At 48.0% G+C, this 27,457-nt stretch overlaps 1 protein-coding gene across 1 annotated transcript in view; it reads right to left on the bottom strand.

Moving 5' to 3' along the window:
- LOC141092186 (epithelial cell adhesion molecule-like) overlaps positions 1 to 27,457 on the bottom strand; it is a 41,753-nt gene that overhangs the window by 12,462 nt on the left and 1,834 nt on the right. Inside the window, exons 3-5 of the mRNA XM_073578187.1 lie at positions 20,332 to 20,578; positions 19,769 to 19,840; positions 3,618 to 3,678 (exon numbers count right to left, since the gene is read on the bottom strand). Coding sequence (XP_073434288.1) covers positions 3,618 to 3,678; positions 19,769 to 19,840; positions 20,332 to 20,578 — 380 coding nt within the window. The remainder of the gene's footprint in view (positions 1 to 3,617; positions 3,679 to 19,768; positions 19,841 to 20,331; positions 20,579 to 27,457) is intronic.

Raw genomic sequence — 27,457 nt, 5'->3', positions numbered from 1 at the left:
TCTACCTCCTGTCGCCTCCAGCTCAAAAATATTTCCAGAACCCGTCCTTTCCTCAACCCTCAATCTACTAAAATGCTTGTGCATGCCCTCATCATCTCCCGCCTCGACTACTGCAACATCCTTTTCTGTGGTCTCCCTGCTAACACCCTCGCACCTCTCCAGTCCATCCTTAACTCTGCTGCTCCACTAATTCATCTTTCTCCTAGCTACTCCTCCGCTTCTCCCCTCTGCAATTCTCTTCACTGGCTCCCATTCCCTCAGCGTATCCAGTTCAAATTACTAATACTGACCTACAAGGCCATCTATAACCTGTCTCCCCCATATGTCTCTGAACTAATCTCCTGCTACCTTCCCTCACGTAATCTCCGGTCCTCCCAAGACCTCCTTCTCTCCTCCACACTTATTCGCTCCTCACCCAACCGCCTCCAAGACTTCTCCCGAATTGCCCCATCCTCTGGCATTCTTTGCCCCAACATGTCCGACTATCAACCACATTTGGATCCTTTAGACGAAACCTGAAAACCCACCTCTTCAAGAAAGCCTACAGCCTGCAATGACCCCACTACCTCCTTCTCTCTCACCACTACCGATGATATCACCGCAACCAACACCGGAACTGCTGCAACCCACCAACCTACTGTTTCCTTCCCCACCATCCTGTAGCATGTAAGCCCGAAAGGGCAGGGTCCTCTCCCCTCTGTATCAGTCTGTCATTGTTAGTTTGTTTACTGTAAGTGATATCTGTAATTTGTATGTAACCCCTTCTCATGTACAGCACCATGGAATCAATGGTGCTATATAAATAATAATAATAATAATTTCTTCCATGTAAAGAACAACTGATCTAACCCATCGCAGGATCAAAAGTACTTTTTTTTGCCAAAAATAGATAATTTCTTTATCAAAAAAAGGTCAATTAAATCTAACTTCCTTTTCAATGTTGTCTGTGATGGAGATGAAGCCAGGACCTCAATGCTACAGCCCATCTGTGCTAACCACTGAGCCACCAGAATATATTATACTTGTACAACATAACATATTGTGGGGCTCACAGTATAAATGTTCTATCAGCATGTTTGCAAAACAAGAAAGCCACCCAAAAAAAGAACATATAAAGTACATGCAGGGATTTGAACCCTGGACACCAATGCCACAACATAACCACTGAGCCACCAACATACTGGAGCTCATATCTTGTACATAAACATATATCTCTGCTAGATCAATAGAAATCTGTTAAATAAATGACGCGAGCAGGACGGTGGCTACTCACAAGTTGACCTGTGGTATGGAAGTGTGGAGAATCACAGGATCGTCACAAACCCCCAAAAAACATCCCAGGTCTCAGATTTGATCCCTGAATCGTAAAGCTACAGCACTAACCACTGAGCCACCATGCTGCAATAATAACAGCTCTGGTTACAGACTACAGATAAAACCAACATCCACTGATCCTGCACCGCACCTACTGCAATAACATGGAGGGGGCAATGGGGGTCTTTCGTTCACTGGATGTGTGAAAATTGCTTTCTAAAACTAGAAGTGGGTTGAAACAGCAGAAAAAAAAGTCAATAAAGGGTTACTTCCAAAAACATAATATGATTTGATAATTTACAATTACATTAATTCATTTGTATCAATATAACTAATTTTAACCTGCCCTGTTTTTCAGCTATCACCCCCACAGGATGACCCTCCAGGCTCCATTCATTCAGTTGGCATTGTCATGGGTGATCATGTACAGTGCAGTCTCGCTCAGGTTCCTGCCAACGTAGCTCTACTCGGGAATGTGGGTAGAACGAGCTGTAACGGATGATGTCACTGAAAGTATTGGACACTTATTCATTACAATGCAGAGCTCATAAAGCAGGGGACAGGTGTGTTAGTAACTGAATGATGTACTGCAAGCTGAGTCTGGGTATGGAGGGGTGAGAGAAGCAATGTACTGCATAGAACTATAGAGGGGGTGGGAGGAGTGATGTACTTCAGGATGGGGATGTTCATAGAGAGGTTGAGAGGAACAATGTACTGCAGGATGGGGCTGCGGATAGAAGTTGAGAGGAGCAATGTACTGCAGGATGGGGCTGTGTATAGAGGGAGTGAGAGTAGCAATGTACTGCAGGATGGAGCTGTGTGTAGAGGGGGTTACGGGAGTGATGTATTGCAGGATGGGGCTTTGAACAGAAAGGAGCAATGTACTGCAGGATGGGGCTGTGTATAGAGGAAGTGAGGAGAGCGATGTACTGCAGGATGGGGCTGGGTATAGAGGGGGTGAGTATAGCAATGTTCTGCAGGATGGGGCTGTGTATAGAGGGGGTGACAGGAGCAATATACTGCAGGATGGGGCTGTACATAGAGAGTGAGAGAAGTGACGTACTGCAGGATTGGGCTGTGTGTAGAGAGGGTGAGAGGAGCGAAATACTGCAAGATGAGGCTGTGTATAGAGAGGGTGAGAGAAGTGACGTACTGCAGGATGGGGCTGTGTATAGAGGGGTTGAGAGGAGAGATGTGCTGCAGGATGTGGACATGTATCGTGGCACGGAGAGATGGTCTGCAGGATGGAGGTCAATTCTCAAAACGCAGGTGGACAAACAAAAACACAGAAATTGTTCTAAACGTCTAGAATTGATTGAACAAGATTGTGTGGCCATCAGTCAGGATGTGGCCCAGTAGCTGATATCCAGCTGCAGGGGGAAGAGCAGAAGTCTGGGGAATAAGGGGCAGCACTGGGAAGATTGAAGCTTTACAGAACCTTCATGGATTTGTCAACAAAAGTGTAAAAACTTATGAAATGGCTGTAGTGGCTTGTTCACACGCTGCAGTTCTGCTGTGGGGGAAGGACCCGGCCGTGTTTCACAGAGATTTCTAGAGTCTCCGGCGCACCTTGATTACTTTTTACGTGCAGCTTTGAACTTTCCAGCCAATGTTTCATTCCTGTAGTTCATTCTTTCAGAAACTCTGAATATTACTTACAGATGACGAGAATGTGAAGGGGGTCAGCTTCTCACACTCATTCATCCCAAGAGGTCGCAGTGGGATAATAATGACATACCACCCTGCAGCCGTCCACACGACACTACTTGCTGTCAACACTCGCGGTTTGGTTAGGCCAGCGAGACGCTTGCCTGGAGTTAGGGTTACACTTCTAGCACACAGATAGTGGAGGGTTAAACTGTGCATCCTCCATGGACACAACCACTCAGGCAGCCCCCCGCATTGTACACTGACGGGGGACAGTCCTCCTAATGAGCTTTCTCCATATTTACATGAGGGTCCTTCTGCTTCTTCCTTGCATGGTCCATAATTATCGGCGATGGTGGAGATGTTACATTGTGTTCAGCTTTTAATAAAGCGATGAATTATTTAATGAAACAAAAACATCCTGCAGAAATTTGTACAATTTGGTAATAAACTGGATTTACAATAGGGGGACATTTTTATTCCACCTGGATTTTGCCAATAGAAATGGAAGAACGTAAGAAGAGAGAAGCTCAAGAAGTGGGTGACAACCTGTGACAGCCATTGCGGGCATCACCAAGGATCAGAACTACAGGAGATCGGGCACTAAATATTGGTACTAAACTGGGCAAAATAAAGATCTGATGTTCTGTCCTCACCGTGACCTCCAAGATCGGCGGCGCCTTCAGCAGGTATCGTGACACTTTGGTGATCAGCTTCCTGTATAGATACAAGAATAATGGGGAAACGGCTTCAGATGATGGAATAAGGAATCCAACAATGTTCGGCTGAAATATTCACTGCTTAACCCCTTAAGCCCCAAGGGTGGTTTGCACGTTCATGACCGGGCCAATTTTTACAATTCTGACCACTGTCCCTTTATGAGGTTATAAACGCTTCCATGGATCCCGGTGATTCTACATTGTTTTCTCGTGACATATTGTACTTCATGTTAGTGGTAAAATTTCATTCATATAACTTGCGTTTGTGAGAAAAACGGAAATTTGGCGAAAATTTCGCAATTTTCCAAATTTGAATTTTTATGCCCTTGGTTCCCGACCTGTGACACAGCATATGCGTCATGAAAGTCGGTGCCAATCCGACCCATGACGCATACCCTGTGTCATGAATTCAAAGCCCCCCTGCGGGTTGGGTGACCGGGGTCAATAAAAGGTCACCAGACCCGCAGATACAGGGGGCTTTGTAATTCAGCCCCCACGTGGCTACGATCGCTCTGATTGGCTGTTAAAAGTGAAACAGCCAATCAGAGCGATAGTAATATTTCATCAATGAAAATTGATGAATTTTCACCCCCTCTCACCCCCCCGGCACCTTCTAAGTCCCTTTGTCGCTCCCGGTGTCTGGCGGGTCCGGTTCATGGGGGCCATCTTGGAAAATGGCGGGCGCATGCGCAGTGCGCCCGCCCGAATCTGCCGGCTGCAGATTCCATTATTTCATTTTGATCACTCCCACAGTGATCAAAATGAAATAAAAAGTAAATGAATCCCCCGATTATCACCCCCATAGGTAACTAATAACTAATAAAATAAAGAAAATATTTTTATTTGTATTTTTCCATTAGGGTTAGGGTTGGAAAGAGGGTTAGGGTTGGAAAGAGGGTTAGGGTTGGAATTAGGGTTAGGGTTGAAAATTAGGGTTAGGGTTGGAATTAGGGTTAGGGTTTGAACTAGGGTTAGGGTTGGAATTAGGGTTAGGCTTGTGGTTAGGGTTAGGGTTATGGTTAGGGATGTGTTGGGGTTAGGGCTGTGGTTAGGGGTGTGTTAGGGTTGAAGTTAGAATTGATGGGTTTCCACTGTTTAGGCACATCAGGGGTCTCCAAATGCGATATGATGCAACCATTGATTCCAGCCAATTTTGCGTTCAAAAAGTCAAACGGTGCTCCCTCCCTTCCAAGCCCTGACGTGTGCCCAAACAGTGGTTTACCCCCACATATGGGGTATCAGCAACTTTTGGGGACTAATTTCTCCTGTTACCCTTGGGAAAATAAAAAATTGGGGGATAAAAAATTATTTTTGTGGAAAAAAAATGTTTTTTTCATTTTCACGTCTCTGCATTATAAACTTCTGTGAAGCACTTGGGGGTTGAAAGTGCTCACAACACGTCTACATAAGTTCCTTGGAAGGTCTAGGTTCCAAAATGGGGTCACTTGTGGGGGGTTTCCACTGTTTAGGCACATCAGGGGCTCTGCAAACGTAATGACGGCCGCAGACTATTCCATCAAAGTCTGCATTTCAAAACGTCACTACTTCCATTCCGAGCCCTGACGTGTGCCCAAACAATGGTTTCCCCCACACATATGGGGTATCAGCGTACTCAGGACAAACTGGACAACAACTTTTGGGGTCCAATTTCTCCTGTTACCCTTGTGAAAATAAAAAATTGCGAGCTAAAAATTCATTTTTTGAGGAAAAAATTTTTTTTGTTATTTTCATGGCTCTGCGTTACAATCTTCTGTGAAGCACTTCGGGTTCAAGGTGCTCACCACACATCTAGGCAAGTTCCTTATGGGGTCTAGTTTCCAAAATGGGGTCACTTGTGGGGGGTTTCCACAGTTTAGGTACATCAAGGGCTCTGCAAATGTAACATGATGCCCGCAGACCATTCCATCAAAGTCTGCATACCAAAACGTCACTACTTCCTTTCCGAGCCCTGACGTGTGCCCATACAGTGGTCATCCCCCACATATGGGGTATCAGCGTACTCAGGACAAACTGGACAACAACTTTTGGGGTCCAATTTATCCTGTTACCCTTGTGAAAAAAAAAATTGCGGGCTAAAAATCATTTTTTTTTGAGGGAAAAAAAATGATTTTTTTATTTTCACACCTCTGCGTTATAAACTTCTGTGAAGCACTTGGGGGGTTCAAGGTGCTCACCACACATCTAGATAAGTTCCTTGGGGGGGTCTAATTTCCAAAATGAGGTCACATGTGGGGGGTTTCTACTGTTTAGGCACATAGGGGCTCTGCAAATGTAACATGACGCCCGCAGACCATGCCATCAAAGTCAGCATTTCAAAATGTCACTACTTCCCTTCCGAGCCCCGACGTGTGCCCAAACAGTGGTTCCCCCCACATATGGGGTACCAGCGTACTGAGGACAAACTGGACAACAACTTTTGGGGTCCAATTTATCCTGGTACCCTTGTGAAAATAAAAAATTGGCGACTAAAAAATTTTTTTTTAGGAAAAAAAAAGATTTTTTATTTTCACTGCTCTGCATTATAAACTTCTGTGAATCACCTGGGGGTTCAAAGTGCTCATTATGCATCTAGATAAGTTCCTTAGGGGGTCTAGTTTCCAAAATGGGGTCATTTGTGGGGAAGCTCCAAAGTTTAGGCACACAGGGGATCTCCAAACACGACATGGTGTCCGCTAACAATTGGAGCTAATTTTCATTTCAAAAAGTCAAATGGCGCTCATTCCCTTCTGCGCCCTGCCGTGCACCCAAACATTTCCCCCCCCTCCTCACATATGGGGTACCAGCGTACTCAGGACAATCTGGACAACAACTTTTGTGGTCTAATTTCTCCTGTTACCCTTGTGAAAATAAAAAATAGCGTGCTAAAAAATCATTTTTGAGGAAAAAAAAAAGATTTTTTATTTTCACTGCTCTACGTTATAAACTTTTGTGAAGCACTTTGGGGTTCAAAGTGCTCACTACACATCTAGATAAGTTCCTTAAGGGGTCTAGTTTCCAAAATGGTGTCACTTGTGGGGGAGCTCCAATGTTTAGGTACACAGAGGCTCTCCAAACGCGACATGGTGTCCGATAACGATTGGAGCTAATTTTCCATTCAAAAAGTCAAATGGTGCTCCTTCCCTTCCGGGCCCTGCCGTGCACCCAAACAGTGGTTTATGACCACATATGAGGTATTGGTGTGCTCAGGAGAAATTGCCCAACAAATTTTAGGATCCATTTTATCCTGTTGCCCATGTGAAAATGACAAAACTGAGGCTAAAAACAGGATTTTTTGTTGCTTACCGTAAAATCCGTTTCTCTGAGCCTTCATTGGGGGACACAGAAACCATGGGTGTATGCTGCTGCCACTAGGAGGCTGACACTATGCAAACAAAAAAGCTAGCTCCTCCTCCGCAGTGTACACCCCACCGACAGGAAGTAGGATGCTCAGTTAGTGAGAAAGCAGTAGGAGAAGCAATCTGTAACGAGATAAAAACAGAAAACACAAATCCATAATGTAACAATATCATACAGTAAACGGTGCTGTTCAACTTGGGAGGGTGCTGTGTCCCCCAATGAAGGCTCAGAGAAACGGATTTTACGGTAAGCAACAAAAAATCCTGTTTTCTCTATCGCCTTATTGGGGGACACAGAAACCATGGGACGTCCCAAAGCAGTCCTCAAGGGGAGGGAACAGCAAATAACCCCATCAGGACGAGGGAGTCACCCTCGTCACCTGCAAGGTCACCTGCGAGGTCTTCTTTACCCCGACCGGCACTTGCCGAAGCTAGGCATGGGTTGTGAGAAACCTTATGGACCTGTGGAGGACCAATGACCGTACTGCAGAGGAGCTAGACGAAGGCCCAAAAGGTACCGCCAGGAGGACACGCACTGCCCGGGCAGTGTGCGTTGTACTGAAAAGAACGCAGTCCCTCCTGGGCCGGCAACCCTACTAATGTCGACCAGAATCCGCGAGCAGACGCTGACCTGAAGGCCAGAGGACCTCTATACCTCAAGCCCGAGCTTGATAAGTACCGTTGCTGTGGCCAGATAGCCTGATGAGAGCACGGCATGAAGGGAAAATTCGAGGCGGATGAAAGAGAGAGAATTTAGGGAGATGTAGAGTGGACCCTTGACCTACAGGAAGTGTACCACAGCTGCTATAGAGTCTGAGGCGCCCTAGGAGTGGTGGAGAGCCTGAAAGGGAAGGCTACCAACTGAAAAGGAAAATGAACCCGTACGTTGCAAAAGCCGATATCTCCAAAGCCCTGAAGAAATCAGGACCTGGATAAGAGCTTCATGGAAAAATCATGCGATTCGTGGGAGGCAAATGCTGAACGAAGAAAAATTTCCACCTGAGAAAAAGGATGGTCTCCATCCTAGATCCCGGAAAGGCACGCTGAGGAAAAAGCGCTGAAGTACGACGAGGTTCAGCCTGAGGAAGGAAAGCGCTCGTCCTTCCGGTGACCTCCCCAATAAGTAAGCGATTGGAGCTACCCGGAAGAAACGGGAAGCTGGAGAGGGACTTGTTTGGAAATAATTTCGCTCGTGAGATCGAAAGCCAAATGAACCCCTAGAAGGGAACGATGAGGCGAAAACCCATGTTTCCATGCAAGTGGAAATTTTCTGGACAGTGAGGACGATCAAATCTTCTGAATGGTCCCCAGCAAGAATGCTCTGATGAGCAAGCTAGGCCACGTGTCTATAGAACTTTGCAACACGAGTGGAGACTAAGACAGGACACTATAAAGCGGCGGATGGTTTCAAGGTTGACCTTGCCAACTACTGTGTGAATTTGCCGTGGAATCTCTGAGGGATGCACTTCTGGGACAGGAAGGACCGTAGTAGTGGGAGACTTGGAACCGTAGGGTTCGTAGTCGCAGAAGTAGAGATATACTAAGGTGCCCTCTTGCTTGGAAACGGCTGAAGGCCGTTCTGTGAGAAAATGACGAGGCCTGAGAACAGGCCACTGAGAACCTGCGAAAGAGCCAAACACTGAAAACGTACTGAATAGAACCAGGGGATAATCTGGATCTCATCGCCGCGATGTAGGCTCAGGATGGCTATAAAGAGACAACTGATTGCTCCACTAAGGAGGTAGAACGGAGACTACTGGATGACTGAGATGCAAAGGGAGATAAATCCAGCACCCCGGGATGAGTGTGGATATGGACAAAAATAGTGTAGTTGGACTAGAAAAGTGATTAGTCGAGTAAGGAAAGTTCAAGCAAAACATGGAGTATGATAACTGTAAGAAAAGTTGGCTCTAGGTAGATCAAATAGACACCAGAAGACAACTAGGCTGACGAAAGGCAGGTCAATTTTGTATGACGATGTAAACGACCGAAACCATCCTGGACCCTCTGGAGCAGGGAGGGGATTACGGTGTGTAGACCTGCTAGCCTAAGTCTAAGACAAAACGCGCCTGAGGATAACAGAGAAAAGATACAATACTAGCCGAAGGAAGAAACGCGTTATCATCAGACTCATTCTTGGATCCAGGACTGGAACAGCTTTTTACCCCGGTCGATGCTTACGTGGAGTTAGATCCCACTCCTGTGAGGTGGGATACTTTTTCCCGGTCATGGTCAGAAGACCCATGTCTGAGCTGCTGAAGGCGTTACTCGGCGTCTGTAAGAAAGAATAGGTAAGTTTCGACAGATAAGGAGCGTATGGTAGTTTTGTTGCTCGAAGTCCCCTAAAGCAGGCTAGAACTATAAACTACTATTTGCCAAACATTAAAGATAGGCGGACTACACCGGCAGTAAAGATAGCTTCTGGCAAAAACTCCTGTGGTGCAACTCACACTTAGGGTACAGAACATGCCGCAGTAAAACCGCGACCATCAGTACCTGACCCGAGAGAGTCTGACCCACCTGAAGGTGGAGTATCCAGATATGTTGCTACCAAGATCCGAACTGTGGGACAGAGATCCGTTCTGTTTGGACATGGTAGTGGTTACGTTCAACTGTTAAACCACAGATGTTATTGACAATGAACTATGTAGCCGAGAGGTGTCTTTGACTCACCTGAAAACGACTTGTAACCGCGGCTGTAGCCTGCTATGAGCAATAAATGCCGGCACCTCACCTCAAGTGGCTTTTAGACGGGAGCTTAGGTAAAGGCTGCAAACGACCGTGAGGAACGTGAAAGAGGACGCTTCTGACTCACCAGAAAACGGGACAGTATAGCCGGATCGGTATAGTTGATGGCCTCGGGTACGTTTGAGTTACCAGAGAGACGGCGTGTATTGACAAAACAAGTCTGATAGAGGACTATTCAAGTGCTCAATAAGGGATAGAGTACTGCTGCAATAGAACACGAAGAACCTGAAGGCGAGAGTGTCTGACTCACCTGAATACGGTACAGAACACCAGTACCACTGAAGCAGTCAACCCCAGACGCGTCTCCACAGTAATACAACCGTTTGAACTACTGTACCTGGTAGGTGATGCCGCCGCGGATCTCGGCTCCTGCTTACTCACGCCCGCCGCGTCTGAAGCCTGGATAGCGGATATAGCCTAGCTGCCGGGACAGTCTAGGCCTAGATACCTGACGACATTAGGCAGAATAACCGCTTTTGTGTTGCGGTCTAGGTCTGAAAACCTGGCGGCATTAGGCAGAATAACGGCTTCTGTGATGCGGTCTAGGTCTGGGTACCTGACGGCATTAGGCAGAATAACGGCTTCTGTGATGCGGTCTAGGTCTGGGTACCTGACGGCATTAGGCAGAATAACGGCTTCTGTGATGCGGTCTAGGTCTGGGTACCTGACGGCATTAGGCAGAATAACGGCTTCTGTGATGCGGTCTAGGTCTGGGTACCTGACGGCATTAGGCAGAATAACGGCTTCTGTGAATCAGTCTAGGTCTGGGTACCTGACGGCATTAGGCAGAATAATGGCTTCTGTATTGCGGTATAGGACTGGGTACCTGACGACATTAGGCAGAATAACGGCTTCTGTGTTGCGGTCTAGGTCTGGATACATGACGACATTAGGCAGAATAATGGCTTCATGCGTAGTAAGCCGTGCCACGAAGTCTGTAGTAAAGTAGATTCTGACCAGTCAATTCTTATGACTGTAGAACAGTAGGCCTGGGATCAGAAAGAGACTAAAACACTACTCTCTGTTGTGCGCCACGGTTCCAACTTCTGGAACAGCGAGTTGTGGTCAGCTTCTCTATCCACTGAGCCACAGCAGACAATTGCCGGAAAACACGGACTTCTATTCAGCTAGAAGTCCGGCCCAAACACTGGAGACGTGAAGAGAAAGAAGCAGCACCCTGTTCTGCTTATAGCAGTATGAATCCAGCGTCCGAAGGGGGCTGCAGAAAATTGAAGGGAGAGTGCCTGTGAGCCGTAGATATGGAGTTGCTATGACAGGACCCCAACGTCTTTATGTGAAGCAATGGCTGAGACTTGCTCTGCTGAAAATCAGGGCACCAATCCGTAATGGCCGAAAAACACAACAACCGTGTGACAAAATCAGATCTCCGACATACTGATGCACTAGCAACTGCGCGGCAGAAGATTACAATTATGCCAGTAATTTGAGTACTATTACGTCAGTGACTGTACAGCTCTAGAGTACAGTTACTTCAGAGACCGTACGGCTCCAGAAAAACCTTCAAGTTAGTGACTGTACGGCTCCAGAGACTGTACGACCGGGTCAACTGGGGGCTGCTGGACGGTGGGAGAGGACCAGAGGAATAGGAGGAGAACGAAGTGGCCTAGAGTTAAACATGAGAACAATCCCACTAAGCGCTGCCAGGTTAGGGGACAGGAGAGCAGAGGAGGGGGGGGGGGATCAGTCTGCAGTGCAGCTACTTACAGCAGATGTCCTGTATGAGACTTCATGGCTGTAGAAAGAGACAGGCAGGTCCCATAGCTGGATGCGGCTCCACTGTACCACAGCCGGAAAATGGCGTCTGCCAGAATACGCAGGGCAGAACGTGCGCGCTGTGAGGGCGGCCAGAGACCGGGAAGCCCACTCACAGCTAAACGCGGGGCCCGGAGGAGCAATATGGCGGCGGCTCCCGTCCACAGTCTGAGGATAGCGGGCGGAGCCTGACGCCACACAGGAAGAGGCGAGAGGAGAAACGGGCGGGAAAAAGCCCGCCCGAAGCCGAGAGGAAGGGGGGCGGAGTCAGCGCTTCCACTAGGCCCAAAATGAAGCCGGGACCTAGATTACAGCCGGCGGCCGCCGGAGCGGGAGACCGCGGAGGACATACAATAGTGCCAAACGGGTCCCCACAGTGGCGCCAGGATGCTAAAAGTGGCGCAAACAAAGTGCCATGACGCCGCTTAGACAGGCTGTACGGGGGCCCAAGGAACAGGAAGCCTCTGTGTGCCTAAACCCCCTCTCCCTGAAACCAGTCGGAAGGGTATGAACTGCGTCAGCCGCCCAAACTACTATCTCTTTGAATAAAGGGTTGGTTTTTTTTTTTTTTGGTTTTTTTTCCTTCTTATCCCGTTTTCTTCACCTCTTCAGTGACTGGGGAGAAAAGAGGGAAAGTACCTCCTCAATCACGAAAATCGGACGTCCAGAATCCATGTTGCGGGACGTCCGTGTCTCCTCGACCGACAGGCTCTGGTGGGCGAGTGGGTGGGAGACGTAGGCAGGACCAGGTATTCTTTCTCTTGTGGGATCACCTAAACACGCGCCTGTGTTAGGGATTTTGGGGTCCTGCCGTCCAGACATATGAGGATACGGGGTGGCAGTACACGCCGTACTCATAGTCTCTGTGTGGGAGTACAGTAGTGACTGTTCACACTGTATCCCTCCGGGAACCTGAAAGAAAACGACGCACATTGAGGTAGATAAGGGTCTAGTAAAAGACCCGTGTCCACCTCCTACTGACACTAAGCTAAACTGAGCATCCTACTTCCTGTCGGTGGGGTGTACACTGCGGAGGAGGAGCTAGCTTTTTTGTTTGCATAGTGTCAGCCTCCTAGTGGCAGCAGCATACACCCATGGTTTCTGTGTCCCCCAATAAGGCGATAGAGAAAGATAATTTTTGTGAAAAAAAACTACTTTTTTTTTTTTACGGATCAATTTAAGAAGCACCTGGGGGTTCAAAGTGATCACTATGCATCTAGTTATGTTCCTTGAGGGGTCTAGTTTCCAAAATGGGGTCACTTGTGGGGGAGCTCCAGTGTTTAGGCACACAGGGACTCTCCAAACATGACATGGCAAGCGCTAAATATTCCAGCATATTTTCCATTCAAAAAGTCAACTGGCGCTCCTTCCCTTCTGAGCCCTTCCGTGCGCCCAAACAGTGGTTTATGACCACATATGAGGTATCGGTGTACTCAGGGGAAATTGCCCAACAAATTTTAGGATCCATTTTATCCTGTTGCCCATGTGAAAATGAAAAAAAATGATGCTGAAAGAAAATTTGTGCTGGAAAAATTAAAATGTCCATTTTTTCCTTCCACATTGCTTTAGCTGCTGTGAAACACCTGAAGGGTTAATAATCTTCTTGAATGTGGTTTTGAGTAGCTTGAGGGGTTCAGTTTTTAGAATGGTGTCACTTTTGGGTATTTTCTGCCATATAGACCCCTCAAAGTGACTTCAAATGTGAGGTGGTCCCTAAAAAAATGGTTTTGTAAATTTTGTTGTAAAAATGAGAAATCGCTGGTCAAATTTTAACCCTTATAACTTCCTAACAAAAAATATTTTGCTTCCAAAATTGTGCTGATGTAAAGTAGACATGTGGGAAATGTTATTTAGTAACTATTTTGTGTCCCATAACTCTCTAGTTTAACAGAATAAAAATTCAAAATTTGAAAATTGCGAAATTTTCAAAATTTTCGCCAAATTTCTGATTTTTTCACAAGTAAACGCAAAAATTATCGACCTAAATTTACCACTAACATGAAGCCCAATATGTCACAAAAAAACAACCTCAGAATCGCTAGGATGCGTTGAAGCGTTCCAGAGTTATTACCTCATAAAGGGACACTGGTCAGAATTGCAAAAAATGGCCAGGTCATTAAGGTCAAAATAGGCTGGGTCATGAAGGGGTTAAATCACAGAGATACAGCACACAAAAAACTTAATAAATAACATTTCCCACATGTTTACTTTATATCGGCACAATTTTGGAACCAAAATTTTTTTTTGTTAGGAAGTTATAAGGGTTAAAAATTGCCCAGCAATTTCTCATTTTTGCAACACCATTTTATTTTTACGGACCACATCACATATGAAGCCACTTTGAGGGGTCTATATGATAGAAAATACCCAAAAGTGACACCATTCTAAAAACTGCACCCCTTAAGGTGCTCAAAACCACATTCAAGAAGTTTATTAACCCTTTAGGTGCGTCACAGCAATTTTTTGAATATTTAAAAAAAAATGAACATTTAACTTTTTTTCACAGAAAAAATACTTCAGGTTCAATTTTTTTTTATTTTACCAAGGGTAACAGGAGAAATTGGACTGCAAAAGTTATTGTGCAATTTGTCCTGAGTACGCTGATACCTGATATGTGGGGGGGAACCACTGTTTCGGCGCATGGCAGACCTCAGAAGGGAAGGAGCACCGTTTGACTTTTTCAATGCAAAATAGGCTGGAATTCAGACCGGACGCCATGTCGCGTTTGGAGAGCCCCTGAAGTACCTAAACAGTGGAAACCCCCCACAAGTGACCCCATTTTGGAAACTAGACCCCCCAAGGAACTTATCTAGATATGTGGTGAGAACTTTGAACCCACAAGGGCTTCACAGAAGTTTATAACGTACAGCGGTACAATTATAAAAATCATATTTTTTCCACAAAAATGATCTTTTCACCCTCAATTCTTATTTTTCCAAGGGTAACAGGACCCTAAAAGATATTGTGCAATTTGTCCTGAGTGCGCTGATACCCCACATGTGGGGGTAAACCACTATTTGGGCGCATGGCAGAGCTCGGAAGGGAAGCAGCGCCATTTGACTTTTTGGCTGGAATTGAGATCGGACACCATGTCGCGATTGGAAAACCCCTGATGTACCAAAACAGTAGAAACCCCCCACAAATAACACCATTTTGGAAACTAGACCCCCTAAGGAACTCATATAGATGTGTGGTGAGCACTTTGAACCCCCCCAGTGCTTCACAGAAGTTTTTAACGACCGGGCGTGAAAATAAAAATATCGTATTTTTTCAACAAACATCATTTTTTAGTCCCCATTTTTTTTATTTTCCCAAGGGTAACAGGAGAAATTGGACCCCAAAAGCTGTTGTCCAATTTGTCCTGAGTACGCTGATACCTCATATGTGGGAGAAAACTACTGTATGCGCACACGTCGGGGCTCGGAAGAGAAGTAGTGACGTTTTGGAATGCAGACTTTGATGAATGGTCTGCAGGTGTCATGTTGCCTTTGGAGAGCCCCTAATGTACCTAAACAGTGGAAACCCCCCACAAATGACCCCATTTTGGAAACTAGACCCCCTAAGGAACTTATCTAGATGTGTGGTGAGCACTTTGAACCCCCAAGTGCTTCACAGAAGTTTATAACGCCTTGGCGTGAAAATAAAAAAATCATTTTTTTCCACAAAAATGATATTTTTGCCCCCAATTTTTTATTTTCCTAAGGGTAACAGGAGAAATTGGACCCCAAAAGTTGTTTTGCAATTTGTCCTGAGTATGCTGATACCCCATATGTGGGGGTAAAACACTGTTTGGGCGCATGGCAGAGCTTGGAAGGGAAGGAGCACCATTTGACTTTTTTCAACGCAGAATTGGCTGGAATTGAGATCAGACGCCATGTTGCATTTGGAGAGCACCTGATGTGCCCAAACAGTGGAAACCCCCCAATTATAACTCCAACTCTGACCCCAACACACCCCTAACCCTAATCTCAGTCCTAACCCTAGCCCTAATGGGAAAATGGAAATAAATACATTTTTTTTATTTTATTAGTTTTCCCTAACTAAGGGGGTGATAACGGGGGGTTTGATTTACTATTTATGGCGGTTTTTATGTTTGGCAGCTGTCGCACGCTAAGGCTATGTGCCCACGTAGCGTTTTATTCCGGACACTAAAAACCGGACTCCTTCCCAGAAATCGCACGTTTTTTTCCGCGCGATTTCACCGCGATTATGATCGCGATTTTGCCGCGATTTTCGCGTGCGATATTCAAGCACTTTCCAAGCGATTTGAAGCATCGCTTGGAAAGTGATTGACAGGTTGGTCACACTCGTCAAACAGTGTTTGACAAGTGTGAGCAGCTTTTTACTATTGAGGCTGCCTATGCGGCATCAATAGTAAAAGATAGAATGTTAAAATGCTAAAAAAAAATAAAAAAAATCGGGGTATATTTACCTTCCGACGTCCCGCGCTGCCATCCCGGGCCTCAGCGTTCCCAGTAATGCCTTGCGCGACCTTTGATAACGTTGGTCTCGCGTTGCTATAGCGATCTCGCGAGACCGCTAGTCACGCGAGACTACGTCATCACAGGACCGTGCCGCAAGGCATTACTGGGAACGCTTTGGCCGGGAATGCAGCGCCGGACGCCGGAAGGTAAATATACCCCGATTTTTTATTTTTTATTCATTTTTTTTACAGGGGTGTGGTACCCAGGGCCTGGAGGACAGTCTCCTCTCCTCCACACCGTGGGTACCAACCGCACATGAGACGCTTAACTTCCCGCATGGTGGGCATAGCCACATGCGGGAAGTAAACGGTTCTCATGCATTCCTATGGGTGCGGAATCGCGGCAATTCTTTGCGATTCTGCACAAAAGAATGAGCATGCTGCGATTTTTTCCGCGATGCGATTCCGCCGCGGAAAAAAGCGCAACATTAGCACAGCATGTGCGGAATGCCATAGGAATGCATGGGGGGCATTCTGTACACGATTTTAAAACGTTTTTGCGCCGAAAATCGCGGCAAAAACGCTTAAAAATCGCTACGTGGGCACACAGCCTTAAAGACGCTTTTTATTGTAAAAATAGTTTTTGCATCACCACATATTGAGAGCTATAATTTTTCCGTATTTTGACCCGAGTCATGTGAGGTCTTATTTTTTGCGGGATGAGTTGGCGTTTTTATTAGTACCATTTTCGGGCACGTGACATTTTTTGATCGCTTTTTATTCCGATTTTTGAGACGCAGAATGAACTAAAAGCAGCGTTTCATGAATTTCTTTTGGGGGGGTGCGTTTACACCGTTCCGCGTGCGGTAAAATTGATAAAGCGGTTTTATTCTTCGGGTCAGTACGGTTACAGCGATACCTCATTTAGGTCGTTTTTTTAGGTTTTGTCAGTTTTATGCAATGAAAACTATTTTATATAAAAAATAATTATTTTTGCATCGCTTTATTCTGCGAGCTATAACTTTTTTATTTTTTTGCGGATGATGCTGTATGGCGGCTTGATTTTTGCGGGACAAGCTGACGTTTTCAGCAGTACCATGGATATTTATATGCGTCTTTTTGATCGCGCGTTATTGCACTTTTGTTCGGTGGTATGATAATAAATCATTATCTTTTGCTTCGTTTTTTATTTTTATTTTTTAAGGGGTTCGTTAAAGGGGTTAACTAATGGGACAATTTTATAGGGCGGGTCGTTACGGACGCGGCGATACCAAATGTGTGTACTTTTATTGTTTTTTTTTATTTTCAAAAAAAGAATTTATTGGGGAATATATATTTTTTTTTTACTAATTTATTTAGCGATTTTTTTAAAATTATTTTTCCACTTTTTTTTTTAACTTTATTACATTGTCGCAGGTTGGACATCACTGTCCTGTGACAGATCGCTGATCTGTCACATCACAGATCATTGTGACAGATCAGCGATCTGTCACAGGCACTGCTGCAGACTTCCTCATGCCTGCGCTTTGCAGGCAGTGAGGAAGTCAGCTCCCTACAGGCCCCTGAAGGTCCCCGTCGCCATCTTGGATCCGGGGGCCTGTAGGGAAAGAGCCCCCCGCAGCAGCGCTGCACATTGCGCTGCCGTGGGGGGCTCAGGGAAGCACGGAGGGAGCCCCCTCCCTGCCGATGCTTCCCTTTAACCCCCGGTACACCGCGATCGTGTTTGATCGCGGTGTACAAGGGGCTAACGTGACACATTGTACCGGGTGTCAGCTGATAATCAGCTGACACCCGGCCGCGATCAGCGGCGCTCACCACGTGGGCGCCGCTGATCGCTATGACGTACTATCCCGTCCCTGGGAATTAAGTCCCAGGGCACATGGACGGGATAGTATGTCTGATGGCAGTAAGGGGTTAAATTACACAAACGCAGCGGGAAGTAAATCACCGACAGAGCCGCAAGGCAGATGACGCATCAGGCCAAGAGATCTACTGTGAAAACGGGAAAAAAATGAAATATTCCGTCTATGCTTGTGGAGCGCCCCACAGGGCCGTGGGACTCGGTCCGGGCCTTAGTCAGTTCTTCAGGGGCTTTGTCATGGCAGCGGTGACCCTGGGCGTCTAATCAAATAAAGATTGGGAAGTTAGTTGAAATAAAGTGGTGACGCCACCCGTGGTATTCAGCGATAATGAGATAGCCGATGCTGCTTAAGGAGGCCGCTGGGGCTGTTGGTGATGTAGCAGGGTTGATACAGCTCTCCACGGGTAGAGCTATGCCCCAGGGCAATTATAGTGTTAAAGATGTTGGTAATGGTTGCAGTGCAGTAAATATCTGAGCACACAGCGGGGTGCAGTCTTCACACTTTACTCACAGTTCTTCCACTTACAATCCCCAGCCGGGGTGCTATGTCCTCCGGGTTGGTGGTCCAACCAGCTCTCAGGTAGTTTGGGGTCCACTGTACCAGAACCCCCTTATGTTCCTTTCCTGGCAGTCTCTCTGCACTGGCTCCCGCTTCTTCTGCCCTGCGCCTTCACACACAGTGTCCCAAGCAAGCAGCCTAGGATCCTGTTGGGTGACATTCTCTTAGTCCCCTTGATCCTATCTGGCTGCTTTTTGAGCGAATGTGTATGGAGTTGGCTGTAGCACATACAGTCCCTACAGCCTCCGGTTTTCTAGCTGAGTCCTTAGTTTCTCCACTAGTCTGGGGCTGGTCCCTTACTGCGACCTGTTCCCTCCAGCCAACTACAGTCGGTGTGCATTCGGGCGCCAAGGGTGGATTCCTCACTTCCTGTGCCCCTAGGACCCCTTCTTTCTCTCTTTTCTCTCACGCTGCGCTAGTCTAGGGACATGCTCCTCTCTCCTTCAGTCCCCAGCATCAACTGTCTATCTCCCTCCAACTGACTCCTGTTTCCATGACAACTGCCTCTGACTACTCCCCAGCTCTACTTCCTCCACCCACACCCTCTACCTAGTTCCCCCTTGGCCTAGAGGAATATGGTGTTGGATGCTAGAGTGTGGGTACTGGGTAGTGACTCCTCCGTACCTGAGAGCGGAGTATCACACCTCTTGCTGAGGTGCAGTACCTCTGTGGCGACTGGACCCTCAGGGGCACCACACTTGTAATAATTGTTGGTGAATGTTTTTCCCAGCAATATGCGCTCCTGAAGGATGATGATGGAACTTGATATTTAGATTCAAGGATGATTTTTATTTTTAATTCAAAATAGAATACAACCGGTTGTATTCTATTTTGAATTAAAAATAAAAATCATCCTTGAATCTAAATATCAAGTTCCATCATCATCCTTCAGGAGCGCATATTGCTGGGAAAAACATTCACCAAGTGTTATAGTCTATGAAAGCGCTGTCCAGTGCTCTCACTAGTTCCCAGATCTTTGCAGCAAACTGAATGGAAAGAGGAATGGAGTGATCCAGGGATTGGATCTACATGCAGTATCTCAAGACACCAAATAGGTGAGTGTATTTACACTAAGTATATACCTTTGATAATTAACTACTACACTTAGAAGCTTGCGCTTCCCATTTTTTCTCCCTATAATCCCCTCTTGTTTCATACACTTGTAATAATAGTCACATTCAGCTCTCTAATACCAAAGAGGATGGGGGTGATGGTGGCTGATGCAGCCTGAAGTGTAAAGAATGGAGGATCCATCCTGGTAGTTATAGTAACTTGTGCCGGTGCCTTTTGGCAGAGGGTCTTTCAGACTCAGCCCATGTACCCTGCTGTGTGCATATGGCCAAGACGGGCGAGGACGATGACCCTGACGGGCGAGGACACAGCACTGACCTGCGGAGTTCCTCCTCTTTCCCTTTCAGCAGGGCCACATCCGCTTTGAAAGTGAAGTGAATCTGTATGAGGCTGAAAAACAAGAAAAGCTGCATTCAGACGGACACATCAGATGCTGCCGTGCCGGAGACAAAAAAAAGTTTGCAAAAGTTTCCATCGTTTCATTGCATGTAGATTAAAAAAAGAAGACTTCATGTGAGCAAACACTATATGAAAAGTTGTTGCAAAAAAAATGAAAACTAAATTTACTTTAAAAATGTCAGCAGCTGCGCAGATCAGCTTACTAGTTTAAGGGATTGTCCTGCAATAGAAAAACATGGCTACCCTTTCTCCAAACAACGCCACCCGGTCCTCAGGTCATATGTAGCATTGCAGCTCAGTCATATTCATAATAATAGTCTTTATTTTTATATAGCGCTAACATATTCCGCAGCGCTTTACAGTTTTGCACACATTATCATCACTGTCCCCGATGTGGCTCACAATTTTGTAGAATTTCCAGCAAAAGATACAAAAATCTGCAATATCACCAATCATACAATGTGTAAGAGTTGTTTACATACTGCACGCTCACGAGCTTCTCGCACTTGGGGTCATCGCCGGTCTTGTCCGTAACCCGGACCCCCGCGCTGTCCACGCACCAGCACAAGTTGGAATCTTCGTCGCATTGTTTCGCTTTGAAGGCTCCGCTCTCTTCGCACTCCGGATCATACACGTTATCAATTTCCACCTTATTGCGACCGGGGCGACTCCGCCAACTGCGGCTCCTGTGCAGCATCTCAAGATGCATCAGACGACACTTCGGAGTCACTGAAAAAGAGTGATTTTGGGTTCTTACCGTAAAATCTCTTTCTTGGAGCCTTCATTGGGGGACACATAATACCATGGGTGTATGCTGCTGCTGCTAGGAGGCTGACACTATGCAAAACAGGAAAATTAGCTCCTCCCCGGCAGTATACACCCACCGACAGGCACCAAGCACCTCAGTTGGTGAAAAAGCAGTAGGAGAAGCAACCAAAAACCCATGAACATATGTACCAACCCAACAAGGGACTCGAAGACCCAACACGGTACAACTTAAATAGGGAGGGTGCTGTGTCCCCCAATGAAGGCTCCAAGAAAGAGATTTTATGGTAAGAACCCAAAATCCCTCTTTCTTTATCGCCTTATTGGGGGACACAGAATACCATGGGACGTTCCAAAGCAGTCCCGAGGGTGGGAACAGCAAAAAAGGAACGACAGAAGGAAGGGCTTAGGTCGGCCGGTGCGCGACCGCCGCCTGCAGAACCTTCCTACCAAGAGCTGCATCAGACGAGGCCTGGGTATGAACCCTGCAGAACCTCGCAAAGGTGTGCAAAGATGACCAGGTCGCGGCCCTGCAAAGTTGTAAGGCCGAAGCCTGGTGTTGCACAGCCCAAGAAGCACCTACAGCCCGGGTGGAGTGGGCTTTCACTCCCGGAGGTGGCCGTTTCTCCTCAAGTCGGTAGGCTTCCAGGATGGTAGACCGAATCCAGCGAGCAATCGTCGATTTGGAGGCCAGAAGACCTTTCCGGCGACCCTCAGAAATGACCAGCAGGGAATCAAGACTGGCGAAAAGAAGCAGTCCTGGCAAGGTAAACATGCAAGGCTCTCACTACATCCAGTTTGTGGAGCGACTTTTCCAGAGGATGAGCAGGCGCAGGACAAAACGATGGAAGGACGATATCTTCGTTAATGTGAAAGGGAGATACCACTTTTGGAAGGAAGGAAGGAAGGAACTGGCCTGAGAACAACCTTATCTTGGTGGAGGATAAGGTACGGAGAACGACAGGATAAGGCCGCCAGCTCAGAAACTCTCCTGATGGATGTAATGGCGATTAGAAAAGCCACCTTCCATGAAAGCAAAGACAGAGGGATGTCCTGGATCGGTTCGAACGGCGCCTTCTGGAGAGCGCCAAGAACAAGATTGAGATCCCATGGATCTATCGGAGAATGATGAGGAGGAGCCACATGGGCAACTCCTTGGAGAAAAGTCTTCACCTGCGGTAAGGAAGCTAGATCCTTCTGGAAGAGGATTGCTAGGGCAGACACCTGGCATATTGAGAGTACTGAGGGAGAGGCCCGCATCCAAACCAGATTGGAGGAAAGTAAGAATGGATGGAATGGAGAATGATAGTGGAAAAACATCGTTATCCTCGCACCAACGGAAAAAAGCCTTCCAGTACCTATGGTAAATGCGGGAGGAAGCTGGCTTCCGAGCCTTGATCATGGTCTGAATGACTCGGCTGGAAAACCCTGATTTCTTCAGAATTGCGGCCTCAACGGCCATGCCGTTAAACTCAGAGACTGAGAATTCTGGTGGTAAAGAGGGCCTTGTGAGAGAAGATCTGTACGGTCTGGAAGCCTCCTGGGGACGTCCGCGAGCATGTTCACCAACTCCGCGTACCAAGGGCGTCTCGGCCTGTCTGGAGCCACTAGGATGACTGGGATGCCCTCTGACTTTATCTTTTTGACCACTCTTGGGATGAGGGCAAGGGGAGGAAACAGGTAAGGCAGTTGGAACTGGGACCACGGAATTACTAGGGCGTCGCAACCGACGGCTAGAGGATCCCTGGACCTGGCTACAAAGTGAGGAACTTTGTTGTTCATCCGAGATGCCATGAGATCGACGTCCGGGGTGCCCCAACGCTGGCATATCTGACTGAAGACTGTGGGATGAAGGGACCATTCGCCTGACGCTAGATCTTGGCGACTCAAGAAGTCGGCTGCCCAATTTTCCACCCCTGGAATGTGAACAGCGGAGATCGCCGGAACGTGACGCTCTGCCCAGTGCAGTATCCATGCCACTTCTGACATTACCTGCCTGCTGTGAGTACCGCCCTGGTGGTTTATGTACGCCACAGCCGTGGCGTTGTCTGACTGAATGCGGACTGGTTTGCCTACGAGGAGATGCTGCCAACGAAGGAGAGCAAGGAGGATTGCCCTGATCTCCAGAAGGTTGATGGGCAGAAGAGTCTCCTGGGCGTTCCAGCGCCCTTGGGCCGTTTTCTGATGGTAAACCGCCCCCCATCCTAGGAGACTGGCATCGGTGGTGATGACATGCCACCGAGGCGGAAGAAAAGATCTTCCGCGGAGAACTGACGCCGGCAATGCCCACCAAGTCAGCGATTGTCTGACTCTGAGCGGAAGAAGAATGGGGCGGTCCAGAGAAAACGAGGTCTTGTCCCAGACTGACAGGAGGAACAGTTGGAGAGGGCGAGAGTGGAATTGTGCGAAGGGCACTGCTTCCATGGAAGCTATCATCTTCCCCAGGACCCTCATGCAGGACCGAAGGGACATGATCCTCGAGCGTTGTAGGGACTGGATCCCCTTGCAAAGGGCTGAAAACTTGTCCCTCGGTAGAAACACCCGGGCTAGATTCGTGTCGAACTCCATGCCCAAAAAGGTCAGACGCTGGGTAGGGCGCAGGATGGACTTCTCCTTGTTGACTATCCATCCGAGGCGGCTGAGGGCATCCAAGGTTATCTGAAGACTGTGAAGACAGTCTTGGCGGGACGAGCCCTTGATCAGGAGATCGTCCAGGTAAGGAATGATAAGAATCACTCTGGATCAAAGGATGGCCATGACTGTTTCCATCACCTTCGTAAAGACATGGGGAGCGGAGGCTAGTCCGAAGGGGAGGGCCGTGAACTGATAGTGATTGTCCTGAATCGCAAAGCGGAGGTATTTCTGATGCCGCAGAGAAATGGGGATGTGGAGGTAGGCATCCTGTATGTCCACAGTGCAGAGAAACTCTCCGGGTTCCATGGAGGCTATAACCGAACGCAGAGACTCCATCTTGAAGTGGCGGATCTTCATGTGGCGATTGAGCAACTTGAGGTCTAAATTTGGACGAAGAGAGCCGTCCTTTTTCGGGACTACGAAGAGATTCGAGTAGAACCCTAAAAACCGTTCGTTTGTAGGAACGGGAACGATGACCCCGGCGGAAAGGAGGGAGGAGACGGCCTGAAGGAACCCTGGGATCTGTGATCGCTGTCTTGGGGATCGAGACAGAAAGAAGCGACTGTTTGGGGGGGGAAGAAAACTCGATTTTGTATCCGGATGTGATGATTTCCCTGACCCAAGCGTCGTCGACAACGGATAGCCATGCGTCCTTGAAAGAGGAAAGTCTGCCTGCCACCCTGGAAAGATTTCCAGGTGGGGGTGACCCGTCACTTAGATGAAAACCTGCCGGATCGGGAGCCTGAGGACCTGGGGGGCTGACCTCTGGATCTCCAGCGGGGAGCCGGCTTATAAGAAGGCTTTCTCGGGTCTCTGGAAGCCGGATGCCGGTCCTGCTGGGATGAACTTTCTGCGGGAGAGAAGGGGCGAAAGGACCTAAATGGCCGAGAAGCCTTCTTGTTAAAGAACCTCCTAGGGCGGGACTGGGGAAGGGAAGTGCTCTTTCCACCAGTGGCATCCGAGATTATTTGATCCAGCTTGGCGCCAAAGAGCCTAGTGCCGTGAAATGCCAGGTTGGTGAGCGACTTCTTTGAGGTGGTGTCCGCATTCCAAGACTTCAACCAAAGAATGCGGCGTATGGCCACTATGTTGCTGTTAGCTCTAGCTACGCACCCAGCCACGTCCAAGGAGGCGGCCAAAAGGTATTTGCCCGCATGATTAATTTGGTCTGCTAAATCTGCCAGCTAGTCCCGAGGAGCTGCCGCTGAAATGCCCCTGCGCAGAATTTTTGCCCAAGCCGAAATGACCTTCGCCACCCAAGCGGAGGCGAAGATAGGACAGAGGGAGGCGCCGGATGCCTCAAAAATTGACTTAGCCAACGACTCTATTTGCCTGTCTGTTGGGTCTTTAAGAGAAGCTCCGTCCGGAAGGGAAAGAACTGTCTTAGAGGAAATACGAGAAACTGGTGGATCTACCTCGGGAGCTTTGGTCCATTTCGTGACTAGATCCGCATCGAAGGGATATAGTACATCTAAGTACTTGCGGCCTGAAAAACGTTTCTCAGGATGTTGCCAGTGATTGGCTAAGGAAGTGTTGAACTCTTTGTTATTAGGAAAGGTTCGAGATGGAGGCCTCGCTTTCTGAAAGGAAACAGAGCATTCCTGCGGGGGTGCCTTATCCTCCTTTATCTTGAATGTTTGGTATATAGCCGATATGAGACTATCTACCATATCCCGAGTTCTAGCTATGTTGTCCGCATCTGAGTCAGATCCAGATTGGGAATCATCGTCTGACCTAGAATCGTCTGTTGAGGATGGAGACGAAGAGCGTAGCCTGAGACGCGGAGGGACCCTGCGAACTGGAAAAAGAGCCAGACAGGACCCGCTTCCTAGAGCCCCTACCCGGCTTGTCCGTCTGAGGGTCGCGGTCAGGTGCTGGCGACTCACCGTGAGAGGCGGTTGGTGCACAGGTGGCTGCAGATAACTGAGGTAACCGCTCTAAGACCTGGACCAGCGATTGAGACACTTTCGTCAGATCAGAAACCGACTGAGACATCACCACGGCCCACTCAGGGGGTGGGGTGGTCTCCACCCGGGGCTCAGAGTGCTCCTGAGGGGCAGAAATGGAGGAAGGGCTGCAGGATGGGCAGAGGGGAGACGACTGACCTGATGCCCACTTCTTTCTACAGCGCGCGCAGGCGTAGTGAATAGCGGTGGGTCTAGCACTGAAGGCCCTTGCAGGGTTGGGCATAAGTCTCTGTGGTAGAAATACTACCTGAATGAAACTGCGGGGGAGAAGCTAAGTCAAACGTCAGGGAGAGTCAGCGTCGAGCCTACCGAGGTTCAGAAGCAGACAGAACAGTGTTGTGTCCCCCAGGAAAAAATCCGGAGAAGAGGGAGGAAGAAGCTCAGCAAGACAGGAAAGGGACGCTGGCGGTGGGCGGGGCTTAGCCGCTGCACCGCGCGATTGGCTGAGACCCGAGGAGGGGAGCGCGGTTAATGTCATGCTGACAGGGCTGCAGTGAAAGCAGCCCTGAGATAGGCTGGAGAAGCGCGCGAAGAAAGCGCACGCAGGGAGAGGGAGGACCGCTTTTGAAAATGAAAGTGAAAGCGCTCCCTGTGCTTTCACTAGCAACGGCGCTCCCGGGTCCAAGAAACAGTGTATACCCCCGTAGATTAAAAGATGGGCTGGAGAGGGGGCACCGGGAATGCTGACCGAGGAAGCCCCCGCCGGACCCCCCCCGTGACAGGAGCGTGCGCCTGCCAGAGCTCTGGGCCAAAAGAGCGGGGAATTCAAACAGGAGGAGAGAGGTACCGACACTGACAGCGTGTGAGGGGGTTGCAGGGCGCGTGTTAGGAACGGCGCTGTACTGGCTGTGATAGCTGCAGACAGGGTTGAATGGGTCCTTGGTAGATGTATGAGAGCGGGGCTGAAGGGAACATTCAGATAAGCTTACCTGATGTCCCTGAAGAGGATGACCACAGGGGCCCACGATAGAGCGCAGGCCGCTGGGAGAGACGATCCTCAGTACCCGCACCAAGTCCGTATGGTGCAGAAGACGGCTCCAATCCCAGTGTCAGGGGAAACGTCACCGCTGGCGACTGCCGTCTTCCTCTCAGCCCTGTCCTGGGAGAGGGATGAGGAGGGGAATCGGCTAGGACCGGGCACCCATCCATGGCCCATAGCACCCGAGGGTGATAGGGGAAGGTCCTGCCTGCAGGCCTGAGAGTTGCGATGTGGGCAATACCACATTGCTCGCTCAGCCGCATTAATTGGAAAAGCAGGATGAACTCACATCCCGTTTCCTGATGCTGTATCTGGAAAATAAAGGGAAAACATTAATAAACACAACTAAAGAACCTGAAAAGAAAAAGATTAAATGCGGATCTGGGGAGATCACGGTCCGCCTCCTACAGACACTAAGCACAAACTGAGGTGCTTGGTGCCTGTCAGTGAGTGTATACTGCCGGGGAGGAGCTAATTTTCCTGTTTTGCATAGTGTCAGCCTCCTAGCAGCAGCAGCATACACCCATGGTAATCTGTGTCCCCCAATAAGGCGATAAAGAAAAGGAAGAAATGGAAATTATCACTGAGGTAATCATAAGACTACAGCAGAGAACTACTGCACCCATCATATAGCAAAACCAAGGGTCAGGAGTAACTGGGAATCACTGAGAATGCCATCACTAGAGATCAGCGGTGACATCACTGAGAATGCCTCCTATCCATCACTAGAGATCAGTAGTGACATCACTGAGAATGCCATCACTAGAGACCAGTGACGACATCACTGAGAATGCCTCCTATCCATCACTAGAGATCAGCAGTGACATCACTGAGAATGCCACCTATCCATCACTAGATATCAGAGGTGACATCACTGAGAATGCCTCCTATCCATCACTAGAGATCAGCGGTGACATCACTGAGAATGCCTCCTATCCATCACTAGAGATCAGCAGTGACATCACTGAGAATGCCACCTATCCATCACTAGATATCAGCAGTGACACAACTGAGAATGTCTCCCATCCATCACTAGAGATCAGCGGTGACATCACTGAGAATGGCTCCTATCCATCACTAGATATCAGCAGTGACATCACTGAGAATACCTCCTATCCAACACTAGAGATCAGCGGTGACATCACTGAGAATGTCTCCTATCCATCACTGGAGATCAGCAGTGACATCACTGAGAATGCCTCCTATCCATCACTAGAGATCAGCGATGACATCACTGAGAATGCCACCTATCACTGGAGATCA

This window comes from Dendrobates tinctorius, unplaced genomic scaffold (genome assembly GCF_039654945.1).
Source record: "Dendrobates tinctorius isolate UK_male_01 unplaced genomic scaffold, ASM3965494v1 ptg000058l, whole genome shotgun sequence".
Lineage (NCBI taxonomy): Eukaryota > Metazoa > Chordata > Amphibia > Anura > Dendrobatidae > Dendrobates > Dendrobates tinctorius.
The sequence above is the reverse complement of the archived record's forward strand: the minus strand, read 5'-3'. Positions and strand labels throughout refer to the sequence as shown.